Raw genomic sequence first — 23,603 nt, 5'->3', positions numbered from 1 at the left:
CAGTGAGAAAACTAAAAGAAAAAGCCCTGTCAGTCAAGAAAGGAAAGCCTCTACAGATTGGAGGCTTAGAATAGTCCACTCGGAGTGGAATTTGATGCAAGGCCTAAAGGATAAATGGTTTGGATCATTGACCAAGTCGGTCCCACTTGCCCATCCGATGAAGCTTAGCCTTCTTTTTCTTTTTCTTTTTTTGAAATGGATTGTCACACCCTGACCCCACTGTGTAGTCCAGTTCTAGGTCATCTACCCTCCCTGGTTTTATTTTCCAGCAGCACTAAACGTGCCCAACCCACTCTACGGGGCCCACCCCTAGGAGATGTTGAAAACGCGTCTACAGGGAGAAGGAGAATCCACATATATATAGCACAACAACTTTCCTCCATTTCCGATGTAGGATCTTACAGATTAACCCCTTTTTTTTTAGGCTTAGCCATTTCTTTTAATAACCTAAACTGGGAATTTCCTTTTGCTCTTCTTTCCAAGTCTGGTTTTTATCGCAGTCACTCAATTAAGCAAATGTTGAGTGTTACCTCTACTATTTTCTTCGCTGAGATGATCCCCTCTGACCGCTTGGATTTATTCTAACAAAAAGAAGTAGGGGGTGCATCTTGGGTCGGGTTCAGCTCCAATTTTTTTCCCAGAAAGTCCCTACATTTTATCTCATCTCTGCCAGCATCGTTATTATTCCATAATACCCAAACTCAACTCCGTAGCTTGTTCAGTTTTCAAATACTTGCATGCAGTGTATGAGTATCATTCTGGGTTGGAGGGGAATATGAGTATCATTCCATAATACCCAAACTCAATTCTCTTTCTTATCATCACCTCCTCATAAACAAACAGAACAGACAGTGGACGTGAATGTTGACGTTGTTCACTAAGTATATGCAATAAAGGGATTTCTTTACTGAGACTGTGGACACTAGTTGGATCAATATCCAGCTTCTACATATAAAATAAATACCCTGAATGACTCGGGAATATATATGGAAGAAGAAAAATCTTATCATACACACCAGCTAGCCCCTCTATTCTTCTAAACGGGATCACAGACCTCAACCCAGCTGCTTCCTGCTGTTTTAAATAATTGCCTGTCTTTTATCAACATCCTCACCCTTACTGCCGCGTCCCACATTTTTGCTTCTGCATACATGTTAGCGAGAATTGCATAGTTCCCCGGGTCGTTGGGCTCCAACTCAAAGAGCCTCTGGGAAACAACCTCAGCCAAACCAAGGTTCCCATGGATCCTACAAGCACCAAGCAAAGCACCCCATGTGCTAGCTTTGGCGCTTACATCCATGTTCTCTATCAGTTTGTGGGCCTCGTCTAGGTGGCCCGCACGACCCAATAGATCCACCATGCATGCATAATGCTCCACTGTAGGACTGAGATAACCCGAATCAAGCATTAGCTGGAAGCATCTTCGTCCCTCATCCACCAACCCTCTATGAGAACATGCTGTCAATAACCCAGTGAAGGTGATACTATTGGGACGAATCTTGGCTCTATTCATCATCGAAAACACACAGAGAGCTCTGTCAGTGTCCCCATGATTAGCACATCCCATTATCATGGAATTGTAGGATACAACATCTTTCTCTGCTATCTTTTCAAACACACAAAAAGCCCTATCAATCCTTCCACACTGCACATACATGTTTATCACCGCATTCTGGACTCGAACATCACAACCGAACCCACATTTGTCTATGCAATCTTCAATCCAGTTGCTCATATGCAAACTTCCCAATTGGGCACCGGCAGATGCAACACCAAGGATGGTAATTTCATCCGGCTTTACATCAGCAGCCAGCATTTCATGGAAAAGCTCAATAGCCTCATCAGGTTTTCCATTCTGAGCATAACCTGAAATCATGGCCGTCCAGGCAACCACTTCCCTCTCACCCATCTGATCAAACAACAATCTTGCATTTTCCATGTCTCCGGCCTTGGTATAACCACCAACCATGACGGTCCAAGACACAACATTTCTCTGAGGCATCCGGTCGAAAAACCACCTTGCCATTTTCAGGTGTCCAAATCGAGCAAACCCATCGACCATTACATTCCATGTGATGATATTCTTGGAAGGCATCTCATGGAACAGTTCTTGTGCCTGCTCCAAATGTCCATGTCTGCAGTAACCTGCAACAATGGCAGTCCAAGAAACTACATTCTTCTCTCTCATGTTTTCGAAGACTCGCTTGGCCATCTCGATTCTACTGCATTTTGCGTACATGTCAAGAAGAGCAGTTTGGACGAAAACATCAGACACAAACCCCAGTTTCACAACATCCGCATGGATCTGTTCACCTTCAAAGAGAGCTTCAAGAGTTGCACAAGATTTGAGTGCAACTGGAAAGTCGAAATTATTCGGCTGAACATACTGATGTTTCATCTGTTCATAGAACTTGATTGCTTCTCTAAATGAGCCATTGCAGGAGAAGCCTCTGATCATGGACGTCCACAACAACCCATTTGGGCAGTCCACCTGATTGAAAATCACACAAGCAAGCCTTGATTCTCCTACCAACATGAGACCATTTATCAGCTTCGTTATCAGCAAATTATCCCTGTGCAATCCATTCACATGCATCTGAGAATAGACCTGGTTCAGTTGAACTGAACTCACCGATCTCTCCAACAAGTAACCACATAAGTCCCTTAGCCTTGTTTGCTTGGAAGTTGCTCGAAAACATGAGAGACCTCTCCACCAAACACCATGTTTTGTCACCATCCTGAGAAGCATGGCAATTTGATAGAACGAAAATCAAGGGAAATCCAGATATTCCTCTTCTTGATCAGAATTAAAGAATTATCTTTCTGAAATGACCAATAGGCTCTGAATATTTTCTCAATCTCTTTAATTTAATAAAATATTCTCTGTAGAATCTTGTAAAAAAATAAAAAGAACTTCAAATAAGTACATAACGAGACCAATTTCAGATCAATCTTAAATCTAATTTTGTTGACCAGAATGGCACCACTAGGGCTAGGCACCTTAGCCACCAGGCACCGAGCAACCACCATGCAACAGGCGAGCACGAGAGAACAAAGATCGTCGTGAAGGGATGTAAGGTTCAGTCCCATTAGCTGTTGCCTGTTGCTGTGACAATGACACATGGCCCCATATACACGCGGCATTCGCATCTGCTTGAACAATAATTATGCTAAAATCAACAGTTGTATGCCCTCATGCTACAAAGTATCCACCATGGTCTGAAATTAGATCAAAGTACCAGGAGAATTCATGGAATCAACAGTCAACACCACTTGATCACGAAACTAATTTGAGTTCAGGTGGCAACTCGGTTTTAATAGAGATCAGAAAACTAGATCAAGTGCTCAAAAAACTAAATCAAATACTCAAGAAAATGAAGAATTCAGACAACAACATAAGCTTTTAAACTCAAGAAACTCAATCATGCACTTGATTGAGTCTCGAGTTGGAGTCAGACCTTACCAAGTCTACGCTCGAACGGCCTTCAACAAAAGTGTACATGTACCCGAAACCGACACAGGTGATAGGTCGAGAATACCTAGGGGTGCGAGACAACTCTCTCTAAGGAACTCGGCAAAATAGCCCCGTAACTTAGAGAGGAATCGAAGGATAGGAATAGACATGATTCATGTCAGATATAGTACAAAGAAAATCCGATCCTCCCAATAACTAAAAAGTGTCTCATGCCTGAATCTAACTGGGGTTCGCAGTGGTGGAGGTACCGGATCGTAAAAAAGAGGGATTCTAGTTGTAAGATATCTAATGAAACCGTAACTGAAATTAAGATCTCATTCAAAGAGAGAACCGTTGATGAATGACAAATTCTCTTTCATAATCTTGAAACTGAGGGCATACGCCCTAAACTACGCACGACCTAATTCCTACACTGGGATACGTAGGCAACCTGGATATCTAGGTTCGGTCGAAAATTTTGTAAAAATCCATATGTCGCTCCAATATTGCCCTACCTTTGATCTCTTCATCAATGCTGGGGCCCAGATCGAGGATGCTATGAATAAAGGCAGTTTGGCCAGGACTGTTCAAATAAAAGATGATTTCACAATAGTTAATGGTTCCAATTGGCCCTGAATTTTTTATTTTGTGACTGGAAATCTATTTTGTCTCTTTCATTTCAATATAAAAGAGGAGGGAAAATTTTAGGTGTTCTGTGTTTTGAAATACTACAGAATCAACCGAAGAGAACAACTGGACCCAATAAAAAAGGAATATTTTGATCTATATCTATTTTGTATTGCTTTGGCGGCATGACTTTCAAGTTTGTAGCCATTGTCATGGTAAAGCAACTACCTACTTCGATATTCAGTAGAACACAACATACATTAGCTTAAGGGAATATGTATTCCATGTTCACCGAGTTGAGAAGCAGTCAGACCATTTGGCTTGCTCATTGCAGTTTACAGTATCTTTTGCCGCTAGAAATTGGTAAGGAAAAGCAATAACTATCTTTCTCAATATATAGGTATTGGAAGCAAAAAAACACCAAAGACTACTTTTGAGCTTCATACCCTAAAAAATCAATGCATGCATTCAGAATCCCCGGTAAATATTTGGCTGCACATCTTTTGAAATTATAAATCACTGTCCTGGTCGTAATGGTGCAGTTATACAGATCAGTTATACCAGTGTTTGCCTCTACAATGCTTCCAAACTTCTAGTCATGGAACTTCAATCAGGATCCAACAGATAGCCATCTCATATTAACTCCAAAGACAAATGCCTCAATGTAACATAGATATGCATGCGCTACGGGTGATTTGTATAACTAAGAACTAATAACATTATTCACCTCGATCCTTCAACACCCTGTTGTTTTGACCAATCCACTTCCTCTCATCGAACGCCTGCCCTTTGCAACATCATCCCAAGGATGGGCACTAGCATAAATGTTAGAATAGTCACCGGGATTCTCAAGATCTAACGCGAAAAGCTTTTATGCTGCAATTTGACCAATTTAAACAAGCTTCCATCAACACCATATACTCGGCCTCAATAATTGGCAACGCCCCTAGCACATTCATGAGGCAATTGAAGCTTTGACATCCAACTAATTGAACCAGTTTCTGCTACCTATCATTTACTCCTTACCCTTCATCACTTGCACCCTATACATAATGAGAAGCAGACCCTTTTTGTTGAGGACGGGGTACAAACAATTCTTATGTTCTTTCACTTGCACCTTATACAAAATGAGAGGCAGGCCCTTTTTGTTGAGGGCAGGGTACAATCGATTCTTATATTCTTTCACTTGCACCCTATACGTTATGAGAGGCAGACCCTTTTTGTTGAGGGCAGGGTACAATCGATTCTTATATTCTTTCTTGAACGGTAAGTCCTGCAAGCATTGAGCAGAGCTCCCCATATACGAGGCTCAATTGCCAATTTTCCATTGTCTTTACTAATTCATAAGCCTTCACCACAAATCATGCATGACTAAGAAAATCAACTATGCACACATAAAGATTAACCACGAGCTCAATTGAATAGTCCTTAGTCATGCAATTGAAGTACATCGACTAGAATCTAGCAGCCAAGCATTAGTTGTCAATTTCATTTTGTTTGGCATTTTGTTTTGGCCAATGGGACGGGACATTTTGGTGTTTCGTCCGTTTCTATGTTTCACTTAAGAAAATAAGTTAGGGCAGGAGATTTTTTTAATAGTTATTTTTTTTAAATAAATAAATAAAAATTGTTAGAGAAGGCTCCTCACTTTAGTGTGGAATACTTCAGTATTGAGCAGAGGCCTTTGATTGTGCAAGAGTGGGCCCCACCTGCCCCGGGCCATCTGAAGTTCAATTTTGATGGATCTAGCTTGGGGGTCCAAGCCTACGGGGGCATTAAATTAATCAAAAACTTTGCTTTGATTGTATACAGAAATTATTGGAAGTGCGTGCTGTGCACCAGGGCAAAAAATTATTGGAAGACTCCATGGATTCAATGGTGGTGGAAGAGGACTCCCTAAACGGCATTAGATGGCTTAGGGGATCTCAATCCTTTCCATGGCTGTTTGCACATTTCTTTGATGAGATTCAGGATCGAGTGGCTGACTCTTCAATCTCATTCCAACATGTTAGGAGATCGGCGTATGAAGTAGCAGATAAGCTAGTTAGAGATGGTCAGATGGGGTTTCTAAGGATGCTCTTGAGTTGTTTGACTACCTCCCCCCTTGATCTCTTTCTTTTTTCTCGTTGCTTTGGGCGTTGTCTCATGTGTGTATTTTTTTTTTTTTTTTGTCTTTTCTGTACTGACCATCTCGATCGCTGTTTGCTTTAATAAAATCATGTTGCCATTCAAAAATAAATAAATAAATAGAAAATCTGGCCTCGTCTCCTTCTGCGATTAGCACTTGGTAATAGCCGGATCGCAAATCCATCTTGGAGAAGTACCTTGCCCCTCCCAACTGGTCAAACAAGTCTGCAATTAGAGGGATAGGATACTTGTTCTTCACAGTCAACTTGTTAAGGGTGGGTCCTGTAGTCGATGCACAATTGTAGACTCCCGTCATGCTTCGTTTAAAATAGTACTGGGGCACCAAAGGAGGACTTTGAAGGCCTAAGAAATCCTGTGTCTATCAGTTCGTCAAGTTGCCTCCTAAGCACAGCGAACTCTGGAGGAGCCATTCTGTATGGGGCACTAGCTGGGGTATGCTACCAGGCTCTAACTCGATTTTATGGTCCACTGCCCTCTTTGGCGGTAGTGTCTTGGGAACTTTTTGGGGCATGACGTCCTCGAACTCCTCTCGGACGTGTTTAATACTTGGAGGGATGAGGGTCTCCCCTACCAGTGCCTCTCCATCTTTAAGGTAGCCAAGAAGGTGGGTTCCCCTTTTCTTTAAACCCTTCTTCAACTGAAGGGCTTTTATATGTATGACGCCTCTCCTTTCTTGTCAAGTAATAGAAATCATGCAAGGTGCCTTTTCTTCAAACACGCACACGAAGTTAGTTAGGGCATCAGTAATACTGCTTTGGCCTGGTTCAGTCTATCCACAAAATGACATAAAAATCATCTAAGAGTGCTTCCATGAGATTGGTCGTTCCAAACCACGCCCCAATCCTGATTGGCACACTCCTTGTTGTCCCAACGACGGGATGAACCGCTAAGTTTACTGCTTTCATCTTTTTTTTTTGTGGTTAAACTGGGCTTAGCCAGACCCCTACCAGTGCATTGATAATGAAATGAAGATTACAAGCATGAAAATGGGGTTCTAGAGGATTCAGCAGATACAATATCAGAGAGGGGAGTAGGAATGGAGTGGGTTCAATAATTTCTCCTTTAAGGGGGCACGAGGATTTGGATAGCTAGTCAGCCACCTGATTTCCTTCCCTCCAAATATGGGTTACTCTCCATGAGGAGAAATAATCAAGCATCCTCCTAATTCTGCATAGTGTGTTCTTTTTGCTCCAAGGACTTTTGAGACTTTTTGTAATTATCTCCATTGCAGTCTTAGAATCTGCCTCAATCCAAACTTTGCCCGTGGTGATTTTTGCTGCAGGTTTGAGGTTGCTATATATGGCTTCCAGCTCCAGGCCATGGATGGCTTCAGGAAAAAAGTCTTGGGAGTAAACAACAAGAACTTTACTCTTAGAGTCCAGAATGATTCCTCCAATTGCGGCTTTTGAGTTTGCTAATGAAGCGTCGGAGTTGAGTTTGATTTCATCAAAGTCAGGGGGCTCCAATATACAGGACTTATGCTCAGCCTTGATAGGATGGATAGGAAGATCAAATGGTGGGCGACCATAGCGGTGCAAGCATTTGGGGTATCTGGGAGCTTGAGGTAAATCAATCTGGTTCTGACCGTATCAAGCACATTTTGGAGGACCCTCTGTTTGTGACTTGGAGTACTCCCATGAATTCTATTATTTCTTTCGTACCAGAGATGATAAATTGAAGAGCAGAAAGCTAAGCGAATGGCTATGGCAGCTTGGCATCTACCTTTGACGGCGCCACAAATCCAAATTTCTTCCTCAAGCAGAGTCTTTTTTGGTTTTCTCCTTGAATTGAATCTCCATCGGACAGATCCCCAAACCCAGGCAGAGTATGCGCATGTGAAGAACAAGTGGTCAATATGTTCAGATCCATTGATGCATAGGGGGCAAGAGTTATCCCGATTGCTTCCAAAGAAGACAAGTCGGTCTCTGGCGGTTAATTTGTAGTGGAGAGCCTGCCAAGCAGTGAAGCTTTGGTAAGGGATGTGACCCTCGAACCAGACAGTTGAATACCAGAGAATGAGTTGGTCTTTCTTGTGAATCTGAGTCCATGCGCTTTTAATGGAGAAATCCTGATCCAAGCTTGGTTTCCAAACAGGGACATCGGCAGTATCGTGAATGAAGAGGGTGGAATCTAGGATTGGTCTGAGCTCATTGAATTGGGAGGTTAGATCCGACCATTGGGTCCTTTTGAAAATTTAGTATGTGGTATGAAATCACTATTATGTGACAATAGAAAATTTTGACGTCAATCCGACAACAAAAACTCAAATCCGGGTGGCTTTACTAAATCTGAAGGATTTTCAATTTTAGGATACCATATATCATAATATGGTCGTTGGATGGGGTTAAATTTTGAATATGGGATAAAGGATGATAAAAAAAAAGGTTATATTTAGTGTTGAAGAGTGTTGTACGGTGGTTTGGTCATTAAATGTATGTGTGAGGGGTATTATAGTCTTTGTATCATGTTTCCCTAGTTGGACCGATATATACATCATATTACATGGGAGCTCCTTAGTGGAGAATCTCACCATCTTCTCCCTCACTCTTCTTCTTCTTCTTCCTCATCTTTATCCCTAATCTAACATGGTATCAAAACAAAGATCCTAAAATGGAAAGAGGAAAGAAGAGTCTCTCTCTCTCTCTCTCTCTCTCTCTCTCTCTCTCTCTCTCTCTCTCTCTCTCTCTCTCTCTTGAATTTGCCGTAAGTCATAACCACAAACCCTAAAATCTCCCTTCATTTTCTCCTCTCAAATCCCTCTTAGATCTCCTCTCTCTTGCGTGCAAACCCAGTTTTGGGTGTTCCGTGAAACCCATTAGCGCAGCCCCCAAACCCACGCATGTCATCTTCTCTCTCCACTTCTCTTGCACGCATCATTCTCTTTCCCTTTGCGCTAACCCCCAAACCCTTTTAGGTTCTTCCCGCACATGTATCTCTCTCCTATCCACACCGTTGGTTGTTTGCCGTAAACCTATTTTGGGTTCTCCTCCACCACCTATTCTAGCATATTCTCCATCCAAAACCTCAAATCCCGACCCAAAACCCCAAACCCCAAATCTCAATCTCAAATCCTTTCTTCCTTCATACTTTCTCACCATCATCCCATTTGAGGTTACTTTTCCATCCCCAAACCCAAAATCCTCAATCTCTATTCCCAAACCCCAAATCCCCTTTTCCCTTTTGTACGTACCATTTGTAAACCCATTCATTTTCCAAAAACAAGAAAACCCAAAAAAGGTCCATTCTTGTATATTCTTTTTCCTCTTTTCTCCATCCATACCCTCATTTCTTGTTCTTTTCTTGTCCTAAATCCATAAATCTCTTTCCGTTTTGTCAATCCATACCCTTGTTGGGTTCTTTCCCTTTCTTTTCAACATCTTAGTCAATTCTTGAGTTCTTTCTAGTTTCCCAATATCTTTCTTTATGGCTTAAATCCTAGGGCTGTTCATTATTCGGGTTTAACCAAAATAACCGACCGAACCGAATTCGTTCGGTTATTTCGGTTCGGTTGGAAGATCAATCGGTTCGGTTTTCATGGATGCCAAATTTCGGTTTTCAGTTTCGGTTTCAGTTATCTCAAAAAACAATTCGGTTAACCGAAATAATGACAAAAATCATTATTTTTTCAAAAAAAGGTGTGATACGGGCACTCCAAAGGATGATCAAAACCGTCCATTTGATTGATCACAACTTAATTAGGTTGTGCTCCAAAAATCAATTCGATTGGATGATCCTAGCCCTCCGATCGAAACCAAGATTTTGCATTTTTCCCTCTTTTTTTCCCACTATTCGGTAATTCGGTTATAACCGAATAACCGAATTTTTAATCGGTTCGGTTTCGGTTCGGTTTTGAAAATTTTCGGTTCGGTTTCGGTTACCGAAATTTGACAACCGAAATTATTTCGGTTATCAAATTTCGGTTATTTCGGTTCGGTTATAACCGAATAACCACCCCTATTAAATCCTTTCTTTCTTTTTGAGCCTATCCCCCATCCACTCCATCCTAATCTTTGTCCTCTCTATTCTCTAGTCTATATTCATTCTGTTGTATGTCTTTTATCTTGATCTCCAGGGTGCCCACAAAGTGTTTGGTGAAATGTCCAAAACGGCTGTTGTGCATTGAAGTTCTTCTTTTCGTTGCAAGTTGAAGGCTTTAGGCCTCAACTTGAGAGGGAGTGTTGAAAGAAGGTTCCATGGATGGAGTGTTGGTGAGTTTTTTGTTATTTTCACATTATGTGTTGTATTATTGTCGTTTCCTCATGATGTAGTTTTGTCTTCCTTGTCGGTAGTCATGTTGGTAGTTGTTCTTCCTCTTTCGGCTTGTTGTCTTCTCCGGTTGATGTTGTTAACCACTCTTTGTTGGTAGTTACGTGATTGATATGATTCCTTTATGTTGTTCACCCTTGTTGATGATTTGTTGGTCGGTTGCTTTCCTCATCGTGTCGTTCGTTGTTTCCTTCCGCTTGGTATTTTATGATGTTCACCATCGCCATTCTCTGTTAGTGGCTCACATTGTTAGTCTCTTCTTTGCATTGTTAGTTGTTCTTTCTACTTGTTGATGGTGCTTCTACACGAGTGTGTAGTTTCCTTGCGTAGTTTTACGCATTCATCGTGGTTTGCGTTGCAATCCACTTCTCATTGTCTCAGGCTATATGCCCGGTTGTTAGCATAGCTTTTGGCCTTGTCTCTTCGGGTGACGTGATGTCCACCGTCGTTGGTCGGTTGTCTCTCCAGACAATGGTGTCCCCCATCGTTGGTTAGTTATCTCTTTGGGCGAGGTGATGTCCGTCGTCGTTGGTCGGTTTTCTCTCCGGACTACGTGGTGTCCTCCATCATTGGTATGTTTTCTCTCCAGATGACAGTGTCCACCGCCGTTGGTTGGTCATCTCTCCGGGCGACGTGTTGTCTACCGTCGTTGGCGGTTGTCTCTCCAGACGACGGTGTCCCCCGTCGTTGGTTGGCTATCTTTCTAGGCGATGTGCTGTCGGCCGTCGTTGGTCGGTTGTCTCTCCAAACAACGATGTCCCCTGTCGTTGGTTGGTTCTCTCTCCGGGCGACGTGCCGTCGGCCGTAGTTGGTTGGTTGTCTCTCCAGACGACAATGTCCCCCTTCGTAGGTTCGTTATCTCTCCGGCCGACGCGATCTCCGCCGTCGTTGGTCAGTTCTCTCTCCAGACGACGGTATCCACCGTCGTTGGTTGGTTATCTTCCCGGGCGACATGTTGTCCGCCATCGTTGGTTGGTGTTCTCTCTAGGCGACATGGTGCCCACGTCGTTGGTTGGTTCTTATCACCTTTCCGGTGGTTGTTCTTCTTCTTCTATCAGTGTCGTGTTGCTCAGCTGATGTCTCTGCTCGTGGTACTTCGCCATTGTTCATCGTGCGCATCTTTAGTATGCCTATTTTGTTCGAGGATCGTTGTTATTTTCCCTGCCGAGGCGCTTCTGTTCGATCGTTGATCTCGTTGTTCGTCGTTACTCTGATTCAGGGGGGAGGCCAAGTGGTGATCGCCCTCGCCGTAGTGATGATTCAGGGGGATCTGTTATCTTTGGTGGCCGTTGATCATGCCATTCTATTCACTGTGGTCGTTGCCTTTTTTGTCATGTTTTTTTTCACTATGTATTCACCACACCAGCTTGAGCGGGAGTGTTGTACCAAGCTGATTGTGTGTATGAGATTATTGCTTTTTTATTGTATGGGCATTTTAGTTGTTTGTTGTAGTTTTTGTTGTAGCAAGCTGAAGTTCCATAGTATATACACTCCAGCTTTAGGGGGAGTGTTGAAGAGTGTTGTAGGGTAATTTGGTCATTACATGTATGTGTGAGGGGTATGATAGTCTATGTATCATGTTGCCCTAGTTGCGCCTATATATACATCAAATTACATAGTAGCTCCTTAGTGAAGAATCTCACCATCTTCTCCCTCACTCTTCTTCTTCTTATCTTTATCCCTAATCTGACAATTAGAAATCACTTTGATACGGTCATTGATTAAAGAGATGTGACCATGGTTTCAAATTTTGGTTTCGATCTCCACCAAAACCAAAATTTCAACCTAAATTCGATGAAATCATTTAAAATAATATTTTATTTAATACAATACAAAATATCAGTCGAAATTTCCGGAAAATATTAAATAATTAACAAAATCGAGATTTTTGGGTGGAAATTCCTTAAATTTTGGATGAAATTTTGGGAAAAACAAAATTTCGACTGAAACGTTTCGTGTATTGTGGATTTCGGTTTGAAATTTCGGATTTCGGTCGAAATTTAAAACCATTGAAGTGACCAATCAAATTTTTTGCAAGTTTTGAATTTTTTTTCTTAAAAAACGAGTTTTTGGCGAGGATCAATCTTTAGGATGAATTTTCTAAGGATCTAGGGATAGGATTTTAAATTCAAGTATCTATGAATCACTCTATTGACACTTCCGTATCAAAGTGATTTCTAATTGTCAGATTAGGGATAAAGATAAGAAGAAGAAGAGTGAGGGAGAAGATGGTGAGATTCTTCACTAAGGAGCTACTATGTAATTTGATGTATATATAGGCCCAACTAGGGCAACATGATACATAGACTATCATACCCCTCACACATACATGTAATGACCAAATTACCCTACAACACTCTTCAACACTCCCCCTAAAGCTGGAGTGTATATACTATGGAACTCCAGCTTGCTACAACGAAAACTACAACAAACAACTAAAATGCCCATAAGGGGCTTCTTTCAACAAACAACAAACAACGAAAACTACACTTCTTTCAAAAGAAACTCTTTAGATCTTTAATGTCATCACGCCATAATTCCACAAGGATTTACACCTTTAGGGTTCCAAGCATCACACTTGGAAGAAAGGGTAAGCTTCACGTCCACAATGCTCTAATTCTCATTCATTTTATTCTTCAAAAAAGTACAAGGCTTTCTCGTTTATGAGATGTGGGTTTTAGTAGGACAAAACTACTTGGACTCTCTCTTTAAAAGAGAGATTGACAGTTTAACACATGGAAATGGGTGGTTTTGGTAGGACAAAACTACTTGGGGCTCTCTTTAAAAGATTGATATATGGCAATGGGTGGTTTTGGATTCCATCTGATTCACTACTAGAATTCAATTCCAAATCCTCTTACCTGTCGAGAATTCCCTCCCATGGAAATATCAATGATGATAGTTGCCTTATGATTGCACTTGATCAGAGAACTTATTCTATTATCTTTTGCTGTTCAGATGCTAGGTGCTGGTAACCTAACGGATCGAACAACTTCAGAGAAAATTCCTTTGGGCCAACTTGCCTAAGAAAAAAAGGTCTCATCTGGTTTGATGGGAGGATGCGTGCTTTCCTAAATCCAAAAGGCCTTGGATTTCATAATCTTAAGGCCATGAGTAAAACCCTCTTGGGCAAATGGATGTTGAGGTTTCGGAAGGAGAGGTCCCTCTTACAGGTCTCACTCATTAGTCATTCAGCACACGTACGGAAATGAATTTGGCAGGTGTACCTCGAGCGGCATTTATAGATCTAGTGGGGTAGCAGTTTGGCAGAATATATAGAAACAAAAGGCTTCATTTCTAAAAGGTAGATTTAGGGGTTACAAAAGTGATAGAATTTACTTTTAGAAACACCCTTGGTGCAAGTACTGGCCTCTTATGGATCTCCTTTTTTTTTTGGACTTGTTTGTTGTTGTTAATCACAAAGATGTCACTATTCAGGACTCCATCATCCGCCTTGACGAGAAGGTGACCTAGAACTTCCACTTCTGTAGAAACTTCTTTAATCGGGTAATTGAAAGAGTAGTAGAGCTCACAAACATTTTGGAAGGGATCTTCATCAGAAAAAGAAGGGGAACACAAAAGGATGTGGAAATGGAATGCAAAAGGAGTCTTCCCTGTCTAATCTTTCTGTCATATAATTTTATTGACATTGTCTTCCACACCAAGAAATGGGGTTTGGAAGATCTGAGATCTGCCTATAGTATGTGCATTTAGGTGGACTCCAATCCTAAACAAGATCTTGACATCAGACAACTCACATACATTTTGGAAGGGATCTTCATCAAAAAAGAAGGGGAACATAAAAGGATATGGAAATGGAACTCAAAAGGAGTCTTCCCTGTATAATCTTTCTATCATATGATTTTATTGGCATTGTCTTCTACACCAGGTAATGGGGTTTGGAAGATCCGATTTTGTGTATAGTATGTGCATTTAGGTGGACACCAATCCTAAACAAGATCTTGACGTTAGATGCTCTATGAAACACGAAAGTCTTATTAATTGAACACTATGCCAAGTGGATTGACGAGGGGGAATCCGTGGACCACTTATTCATCAATTGCAGGTATGCCAGAGAGATTTGGAATCGCACCCTCTCACTCTTTGGTATTTTGTGGGTTTTTTCGTCCCATATTGACGAGCTCTATGAAGGTTAGAGCGTTGACCCTTTGCTTTAGAGACTGGATCATGTAGAAGCTAGCTTTTCTGGCAAACATATGCGTGATATGGAAAGAAAGACATAGTCGCACAATCAAAAGCAAATAAAAAGGGGCTCAGCAAACTTTTCTTCAGGCTCAAGCCGGGCCAGCATTCTCCCTTGTTTTAGGGGGTTTCCCTCCTATGTCTATCAGCATTTATGGCACGTGATCAGTTGCAGCAAGGAGGTCCATCCATCTCCTACCCTCTGGTGGAGAGAACTTGAACTTAACTTCGATGCCTCAAGTCTTGGTAATCCGGGTCTAGTGGAAGTGAGAGGTCTGCTCAGGATGATGTAGGAGCCATCTTGTGGGTTTTCTCCGGTCCAATCGACATGAAAGACTAATGAAGCGAAGGTGCCAGCCATCATGTGCGGCATTCGCCTGGTTGATTTCAGAATGCCCAAAGACATCATTGTTGGAGGAGATCCTCTCAATGTTATAAGGTGGATGAACAACAAGACCCCTCTATCTTTGGAGTTTTGCCAATGCTATAGAAAAAATTCAGGAGCACATCGAGGGGCATAGGGTCTGGTTTCAGCATGTGTAGAGGTCTTCCAACAGCGACACCAACTGGTTGGCTCATTCGGGGGTCAATGGGCTTAGGTTGGAGCTCTTTAACTTTTTACCCCATAGGATTTTATCATGTTTTCTTGGTTTATGTAATTTCTATTGCAGTCTTCTTTGTTCCTTCCTACCATCACCTTTTTTTATGTCTCCTGGCGAGCTATCTTGGTGACTTTTTTCTTTTCTTTAATAAAATTTTTCATTGCCACTCAAAAAAAGCTTCCTTTTTGGTAACATTTTGGTTTTTGGTTTGTTGTGGCACGATGTGTTGTTTTTTTTTTTTTGAAATGGTGAGAATTTATTAGAAAACCAAAATCACAACTGAGACAGATATGGGAAAAAAGTACAAGACAAAATAATAAGAACCAATAGAAGCAACATGGCTCAAGGGGGGTAAAAAGTCGAAAATCTCTAACAGTGTTCTATTCACTCCACACCGAGCAAGCCGGTCTGCCTCTCCACTCACCGATCTCCTGACACGATGGAATTGGACCATGCGACCCTCCACCTGATCGAGGATCTCAACTATCAACTCTGAAAACCTCCAGGGACGGGGAGATCTCCCATCTAACCATCTAGTGACATTGAGGGAATCTCCATCCACTATAAGATTGTCCAACTCTCCTCCCACCATCAGACAAATACCATGAAGAATCGCTCTTACTTCTGCCTTGGTTGAATCCTTATTTTCTATCAGCTCTTGAGAACTCCCACTTGGTGAAGCCACTTTTGTCTCTAAGGAGTCCTCCAATTCCTGAAGGTCCAGGATTACCCAAGCTGGAGTCATCAAAATTTAACTTCAAACCAAGCCGGGTCAGGTGGATTCCATTGTTTTTTGGTGTTTATTTGTTCCCTTGGGTCTGCATGTTCCCTCTTCTTTGCCTTTTGACCTTTAATTGCTGTCATGGCACCAAAATACAGTCCAAGAAAAGTATTTCACGCATGTTTTGGCATAAATAGTAAAATGAAACTACGTGATGATAAGCTATAATATCTCACACACACACACACACACACACACACACACACACACACACATATCATATGCTTGAAATATAATTTTAAAACACTAGGAGGATCCTACTGAGTTGCAAGATAAATAGTAAAATGAAACTACCTGATGATAAGCTATAATATCACACACACATATATATCATATGCTTGAAATATAATTTTAAAACACTAGGAGGATCCTACTGAGTTGCAAGCCAGCCAACATATCAAACATCTCTAATGCATAAACCAACAGTGCAGATTTAACAAAAAATCTCATTTGATTAGGCTTTTTACGATGTTTCATAGCAAAAGATTGGAAATGATAAGGAAAACAACTACAGCTCCTCTTCTTCTTGTATCCATGATATCATTGTTTTAAGACCTATAGACTGGTAACTACCTGAAAGTAAGCCTCAGATTTGAAAGATGAGTGCCAGTCAACAAGTTATTTAAATGGTGATCAAACATTTAGCGGGCTTGCTTCAAACCACCTCACCATTCGATTGCCCATCTGCCCCTGTATCCATTGCCCTCAAACTTTCAGCCATCATTCGCTCCCTGTTCTTTGTTTGTCTATCTACACCAACCATCCATAGGCCTAAACAAGCAAACAAAATAAAGTATAAGTGGAGGATAACCAATAAAATGTAGAAGAGAATGTTGACTCGTTGAAAAAAGAAAGATGGCAGCTTAGCGGACTATCAAAATGCAGAAAGAAGAAATAGTTATTAAGCATCTACCTATTGCACTTCCTATAGCACAACACCATAGAACTCTGAGTGACCATTTATCCCCGACAACTCCTCTAGTTCCCATCTTCTGGGAGATCACATAACAAATAAAGTTGTAAATGCTTCTGAGGATGACAATAAACAAAGGTTTAGATGGTGAATTAAGTTTTTCTCGAAAAAAAAAAGAAAATGAAAATGAAAATCAAATTCAAATTAAAGTCGTCCACACTAGGAGGTGAATCAACTCGGGCAAATCAAATCAAATGAAACACGTAGATGAAAAAATCATAATAAAATAAAAGGTCAAAAGAAAATAAAATTTTTTGATACTGAAGCCGAATTGGGAGCCTGAATATGGAAACAGTAATAGCTTGACAACTACTTCCTTTTTATCTTAGTTTCTTTCTTTTCCCTCTTTATCTTAAAATGAAAAAACTACCCCTACCTATGCCATGTGATGTCTAGGGATTTGATGGGTTCCACTCTCGGTTAGGTATCCGGATTCCATAGCAGAATTTAAAAAAATAAAAAAATTCACATCCGAGTGGGTAATATTGTAGGTAATATGGAGAAGATGAATTTGTGAGGGCAGGAAGAAAAGGATAAAAGAAGAAGAAGATGAAAGCATAGATTCAAAACCTAAGATGGGTTAGGAACAAATATTGGAACTCGGAAGCGTTAAACAAACATGGGAGAGGGAGAGGGAGAGAAAGCATTCATTCAATTTCAATCTCCAGGCCACCGCAGTCGGGATCTAGAAAGTAAAGCAACGGAGGAAAACTATTTGTTGTTAATAATAATAAATAGGAGGCAATAAACTCACCGTAACAACTGATGAGGTCGCAGGACGAGATGAATCAAATCTATATATATATATATATATATATATATATATATATATATATATATATATATATATATATATATATATATAGAGAAAACGGTTCCTACACATATGTGTAGATAAGTTATCTACACACTAGCTTAAAATACATTGGGGGCCACATTATTTGGGTGATCCAAACCATTCATTTTTAAGGCCCTCACATAGATAGGGTGTCCACAAAAAATCAGATCCATAGGATCATCCTAACCATTCAAACTGTGGAGGCAAAAAATGGACTAATTTGTGAAGGTTTAAAGACATCCATTTTACCTCCACAAATCGTAGGGTTGGGATGATCCTATGGATCTGATTTTTTGTAGACACCCTATCTATGTGAGGGCCTTTAAAATGGATGGCTTGGATCACCCAAACAATGTGGGCCCCAACTGTATTTTAAGCTAGTGTGTAGAGAACTCTCTACACATATGTGTAGGAACCGTTTTCTCATATATATATATATATATATATAGAGAACATTTCCTACACACTTGTGTAGGTAAGTTACCTACACACTACCTTAAAATACAGTGGGGGCCCACATTGTTTGGGTGATCCAAACCATTCATTTGAATGGTCCTCACATAGATAGGGTGTCCACAAAAAATCAGATCCATAGGATCATCCTAACCATTCAAACTATGGAGGCAAAAAATGGACTAATTTGTGAAGGTTTATACACGTCCATTTTACCTCCACAAATCGTAGGGTTGGGATGATCCTATGGATCTGATTTTTTGTGGACACTCTATCTATGTGAGGACCATTCAAATGAATTGTTTGGATCACCCAAACAATGTGGCCCCCACTGTATTTTAAGGTAGTGTGTAGGTAACTTACCTACACTAGTGTGTAGGAAATGTTCTCTCATATATATATATATATATAGAGAGAGAGAGAGAGAGAGGAAAATGATTGTGAGCTTGAAGCTCATATAGCTTATATGAGCTTGAGGGCCCAAACACATGGGCCCTACATTTTTTGTGGTGATCCAAACCATTAATTTACAAGACCCCATCATAGATAGGGTGTGTACAAAAAATCAGTTCCATTGGATCATCATAACCCCTCCAAAAGCGGAGGGAAAAAATGGGTAGATTTATGGCAAACGGTGTCTGTCCATTTTGCCCTCCACTTTTGGATGGGTTAGGATGATCCTATGGAGCTGATTTTTTGTACACATCCTATCTATGTAAGGGCCTTTCAAATGAATGCTTTGGATCATCCTAACAATGTGGGGCCACATGTGTTTGGGCCTCAAGCTCATATAAGTTATATGAGCTTCAAGCTCACAATCATATTCCTCATATATATATATATATATATATATATATATGAGAAAAATAGAGGAAAATGATTGTGAGCTTGAAGCTCATATAAGCTTGAGGGCCCAAACACATGGGTCCCACATTTTTTGTGGTGATCCAAACCATTTATTCGCAAGGCACCAACATAGATAGGGTGTGTACTAAAAATCAACTACATTGGATCATCCTAACCCCTCCAAAAGCGGAGGGCAAAAATGGGCAGATTTGTGGCAACAATGTCTGTCCATTTTGCCCTCCATTTTTGGATGGGTTAGGATGATCCTATGAAGCTGATTTTTTGTACACACCCTATCTATGTAAGGTCTTTTCAAATGAATGCTTTGGATCATCCTAACAATGTGGGCCCACATGTGTTTTGGCCCTCAAGCTCATATATGCTATATGAGCTTCAAACTCACAATCATTTTCCTCATATATATGAGAAAACGGTTCCTACACATGTGTAGAGAGTTCTCTACACACTAGCTTAAAATACAGTGGGGGCCCACATTGTTTGGGTGATCCAAGCCATCCATTTTAAAGGCCCTCACATAGATAAGGTGTCTACAAAAAATCAGATCCATAGGATCATCCCAACCCTACAATTTGTGGAGGTAAAATGGATGTCTTTAAACCTTCACAAATTAGTTCATTTTTTGCTTCCAAAGTTCGAATGGTTAGGATGATCCTATGGATCTGATTTTTTGTGGACACCCTATCTATGTGAGGGCCTTAAAAATGAATGGTTTGGATCACCCAAACAATGTGGCCCCCACTGTATTTTAAGCTAGTGTGTAGATAAGTTATCTATAGAGAAAACGGTTCCTACACACATGTGTAGATAAGTTATCTACACACATCTACACACTAGCTTAAAATACAGTGGGGGCCACATTATTTGGGTGATCCAAACCATTCATTTTTAAGGCCCTCACATAGATAGGGTGACCATAAAAAAATCAGCTCCATAGGATCATCCCAACCCTACGATTTGTGGAGGTAAAATGGACGTGTATAAACCTTCACAAATCTGTCCATTTTTTGCCTCCACGGTTCGAAGGGTTAGGATTAGGGGTGCGTATTCGGTTATAACCGAACCGAAAAAACCGAAAAGCTGAAACCGAATATAATTCGGTTACACAAAATTGGAACCGAAACCGAAACCGAATAGGTGAGTAACCGAACCGAACCGAAACCGAAAACCGAATTCGGTTTTTCGATTTTAACTGGAAAACCGAATTCACTGGAAATCATCAGATTTTCTCATTTTCAGTTTAGTTTTCAAACGCCTCTGAATTGAAAGAAAGAAAAAAAAAAACCCACAAACGAAACCCTCAGTAGAAATACCAAAATCATGGGCCTTTGATGCATATTTTAGTCTCAAAACCTTCTTACCTAGAAACGTAAGCAGGCACGAAATCGGTGAGAATTCTCGAAACAGTTGAGATGAGGATAAGGGTTTCAAAAGAAAATCAAGAAAAACTAAAAAGAAGATGAAGTATTTTTTCTTTTTTTGGGTACTTACTTGATTAGGGTGGAAAATTGGAAGGCAAGCTCTTGATCCCTCCTTCTCTCCCTTCTCCTTTCCTTCTACTTGATCTCCCTCTCTCAATCTACTCTTTATCTCTCGGTCTCCCTGTTTCTCTTGTTTTTTTTTTCGATTTCCTTGTAGTAGGTTTTCTGCAAATAGTTGGAGAGGCGGACGATTGGAGACTTGGAGGCCGTGGAGCCGGAGATGAGGCGGAGGGCCGGAAGCCACGGAGCCGGAGTATCGGAGGTGGAGATGGCGGCTGAGTTTAGAGGAGAAAAAACCCTAGCTTTTGGGTTTCTTTTGATGCTTATGTGAAAACTGAAGAGTCTCATGCTTTTTACTTGGTTTTGAAAATTAAGTCTCATGCTTTTTACTTGGGACAACCTCCTCTTCACCTCTTGTCTCTTAGGATATATCATGTGGGGGTTGTCCCAAGTGAAAAGTGGGGGTGGATATATCAAGTTAAGAAAATTCGGTTTTCGGGTAAACCGATTTTTTTCTTTGGGAACCGAAACCGAAACCGAAAACCAAAATTTTGATTTTTAAAAACCGAAACTGAACCGTTCCAATCCGGAACCGAACCGAATTGACCGACCGATTTCGGTTCGGTCGGTTAATTCGGTTTTGACCGATTAATGCACACCCCTAGTTAGGATGATCCTATGGAGCTGATTTTTTGTTGACACCCTATCTATGTGAGGGCCAATCAAATGAATGGTTTGGATCACCCAAACAATGTAGGCCTCGACTGTATTTTAAGCTAGTGTGTAGATAACTTATCTACACGTGTGTAGAAACCGTTTTCTCTCTCTCTCTCTCTTTATATATATGAGAAAACATTTCCTACACACTTGTGTAGGTAAGTTACCTACACACTAGCTTAAAATACAGTGGGGGCCCACATTGTTTGGGTGATCCAAACCATTCATTTGAATGGTCCTCATAGAGATAGGGTGTCCACAAAAAATCAGATCCATAGAATCATCCCAACCCTACGATTTGTGGAGGTAAAATGGACGTGTATAAACCTTCACAAATTAGTCCATTTTTTGCCTCCATAGTTTGAATGGTTGGGATGATCTTATGGATCTGATTTTTTGTGGACACCCTATCTATGTGAGGACCATTCAAATGAATGGTTTGGATCACCCAAACAATGTGGGCCCCCCACTGTATTTTAAGCTAGTGTGTAGGAAATGTTCTCTCTCTCTCTCTATATATATATATATATAGAGAGAGAGAGAGAACATTTCCTACACACTTGTGTAGGTAAGTTACCTACACACTACCTTAAAATACAGTGGGGGCCCACATTGTTTGGGTGATCCAAACCATTCATTTGAATGGTCCTCACATAGATAGGGTGTCCACAAAAAATCAGATCCATAGGATCATCCTAACCATTCAAACTATGTAGGCAAAAAATGGACTAATTTGTGAAGGTTTATACATGTCCATTTTACCTCCACAAATCGTAGGGTTGGGATGATCCTATGGATCTGATTTTTTGTGGACACCCTATCTATGTGAGGACCATTCAAATGAATTGTTTGGATCACCCAAACAATGTGGGCCCCCACTGTATTTTAAGGTAGTGTGTAGGTAACTTACCTACACAAGTGTGTAGGAAATGTTCTCTCATATATATATATATATATATATATATATATATATATATATATATATATATATATATATATGAGGAAAGTGAAGCTACACCACCGGTGTAGCTAACTTAGCTACACCGCCGGCTTAAAATACAATGGGCCCACATTGTTTTGGTGATCCAAAGAATTCATTTGATTGGCCCTCACATAGATAGGGTGTCTACCAAAAATCAGCTCCATAGGATCATCCCAACCCTTCAAACTGTTGAGGCAAAAATGGACAAATTTGTGAAGGTTTTTACACGTTCATTTTTGCCTCCACAAATCGTAGGGTTGGGATGATCCTATGGAGCTGATTTTTGGTGGACACCCTATCTATGTGAGGGCCAATCAAATGAATTCTTTGGATCACCAAAACAATGTGGGCCCATTGTATTTTAAGCCGGCGGTGTAGCTAAGTTAGCTACACCGGTGGTGTAGCTTCACTTTCCTCTATATAAAGTGAAGCTACACCACCGGTGTAGCTAACTTAGCTACACCGCCGGCTTAAAATACAATCGGGCCCACATTGTTTTGGTGATCCAAAGAATTCATTTGATTGGCCCTCACATAGATAGGGTGTCCACCAAAAATCAGCTCCATAGAGAGTGAGAGAGAGAGAGAGAGAGAGAGAGGAAAGTGAAGCTACACCGCCGGTGTAGCTAACTTAGCTACACCGCCGGCTTAAAATACAATGGGCCCACATTGTTTTGGTGATCCAAAGAATTCATTTGATTGGCCCTCACATAGATAGGGTGTCCACCAAAAATGAACGTGTAAAAACCTTCACAAATTTGTCCATTTTTGCCTCCACAGTTTGAAGGGTTGTATATATGAGGAAAGTGAAGCTACACCGCCGGTGTAGCTAACTTAGCTACACCGCCGGCTTAAAATACAATGGGCCCACATTGTTTTGGTGATCCAAAGAATTCATTTGATTGGCCCTCACATAGATAGGGTGTCCACCAAAAATCAGCTCCATAGGATCATCCCAACCCTTCAAACTGTGGAGGCAAAAATGGACAAATTTGTGAAGGTTTTTACACGTTCATTTTTGCCTCCACAAATCGTAGGGTTGGGATGATCCTATGGAGCTGATTTTTGGTGGACACCCTATCTATGTGAGGGCCAATCAAATGAATTCTTTGGATCACCAAAACAATGTGGGCCCATTGTATTTTAAGCCGGCGGTGTAGCTAAGTTAGCTACACCGGCGGTGTAGCTTCACTTTCCTCTCTCTCTCTCTCTCTC

At 40.9% G+C, this 23,603-nt stretch overlaps 1 protein-coding gene across 13 annotated transcripts; it reads right to left on the bottom strand.

Moving 5' to 3' along the window:
* Positions 1-882: 882 nt before the first annotated feature.
* On the bottom strand, positions 883-21,486 carry LOC143849486 (putative pentatricopeptide repeat-containing protein At5g37570). Of its 13 annotated transcripts, none has more exons than XM_077358514.1 (5): positions 17,431-17,802; positions 16,995-17,073; positions 16,655-16,852; positions 2,633-2,738; positions 883-2,526 (listed from the first exon to the last, which is right to left on the bottom strand). In XM_077358514.1, exons 4-5 carry the CDS (start codon positions 2,697-2,699, stop codon positions 1,037-1,039), a joined length of 1,557 nt encoding a protein of 518 aa, XP_077214629.1. In that variant the 5' UTR covers positions 2,700-2,738; positions 16,655-16,852; positions 16,995-17,073; positions 17,431-17,802; the 3' UTR covers positions 883-1,036. The 13 variants fall into 13 exon arrangements, 9 of the variants coding, with proteins under 9 accessions (XP_077214629.1, XP_077214628.1, XP_077214626.1 ...); XM_077358513.1 differs by having other exon boundaries at positions 16,751-16,852; XM_077358511.1 differs by lacking the exon at positions 17,431-17,802 and adding an exon at positions 20,701-21,486 and having other exon boundaries at positions 883-2,738; positions 16,995-17,110.
* Between the last annotated feature and the right edge of the window lie 2,117 nt (positions 21,487-23,603).

This window comes from Tasmannia lanceolata, unplaced genomic scaffold (genome assembly GCF_043159265.1).
Source record: "Tasmannia lanceolata isolate RefF3 unplaced genomic scaffold, GAP_Taslan_0.1 ptg000018l, whole genome shotgun sequence".
Taxonomy (NCBI): domain Eukaryota; kingdom Viridiplantae; phylum Streptophyta; class Magnoliopsida; order Canellales; family Winteraceae; genus Tasmannia; species Tasmannia lanceolata.
Note: the sequence above shows the minus strand (reverse complement) of the source record. Positions and strands in the feature narration are given on the sequence as shown.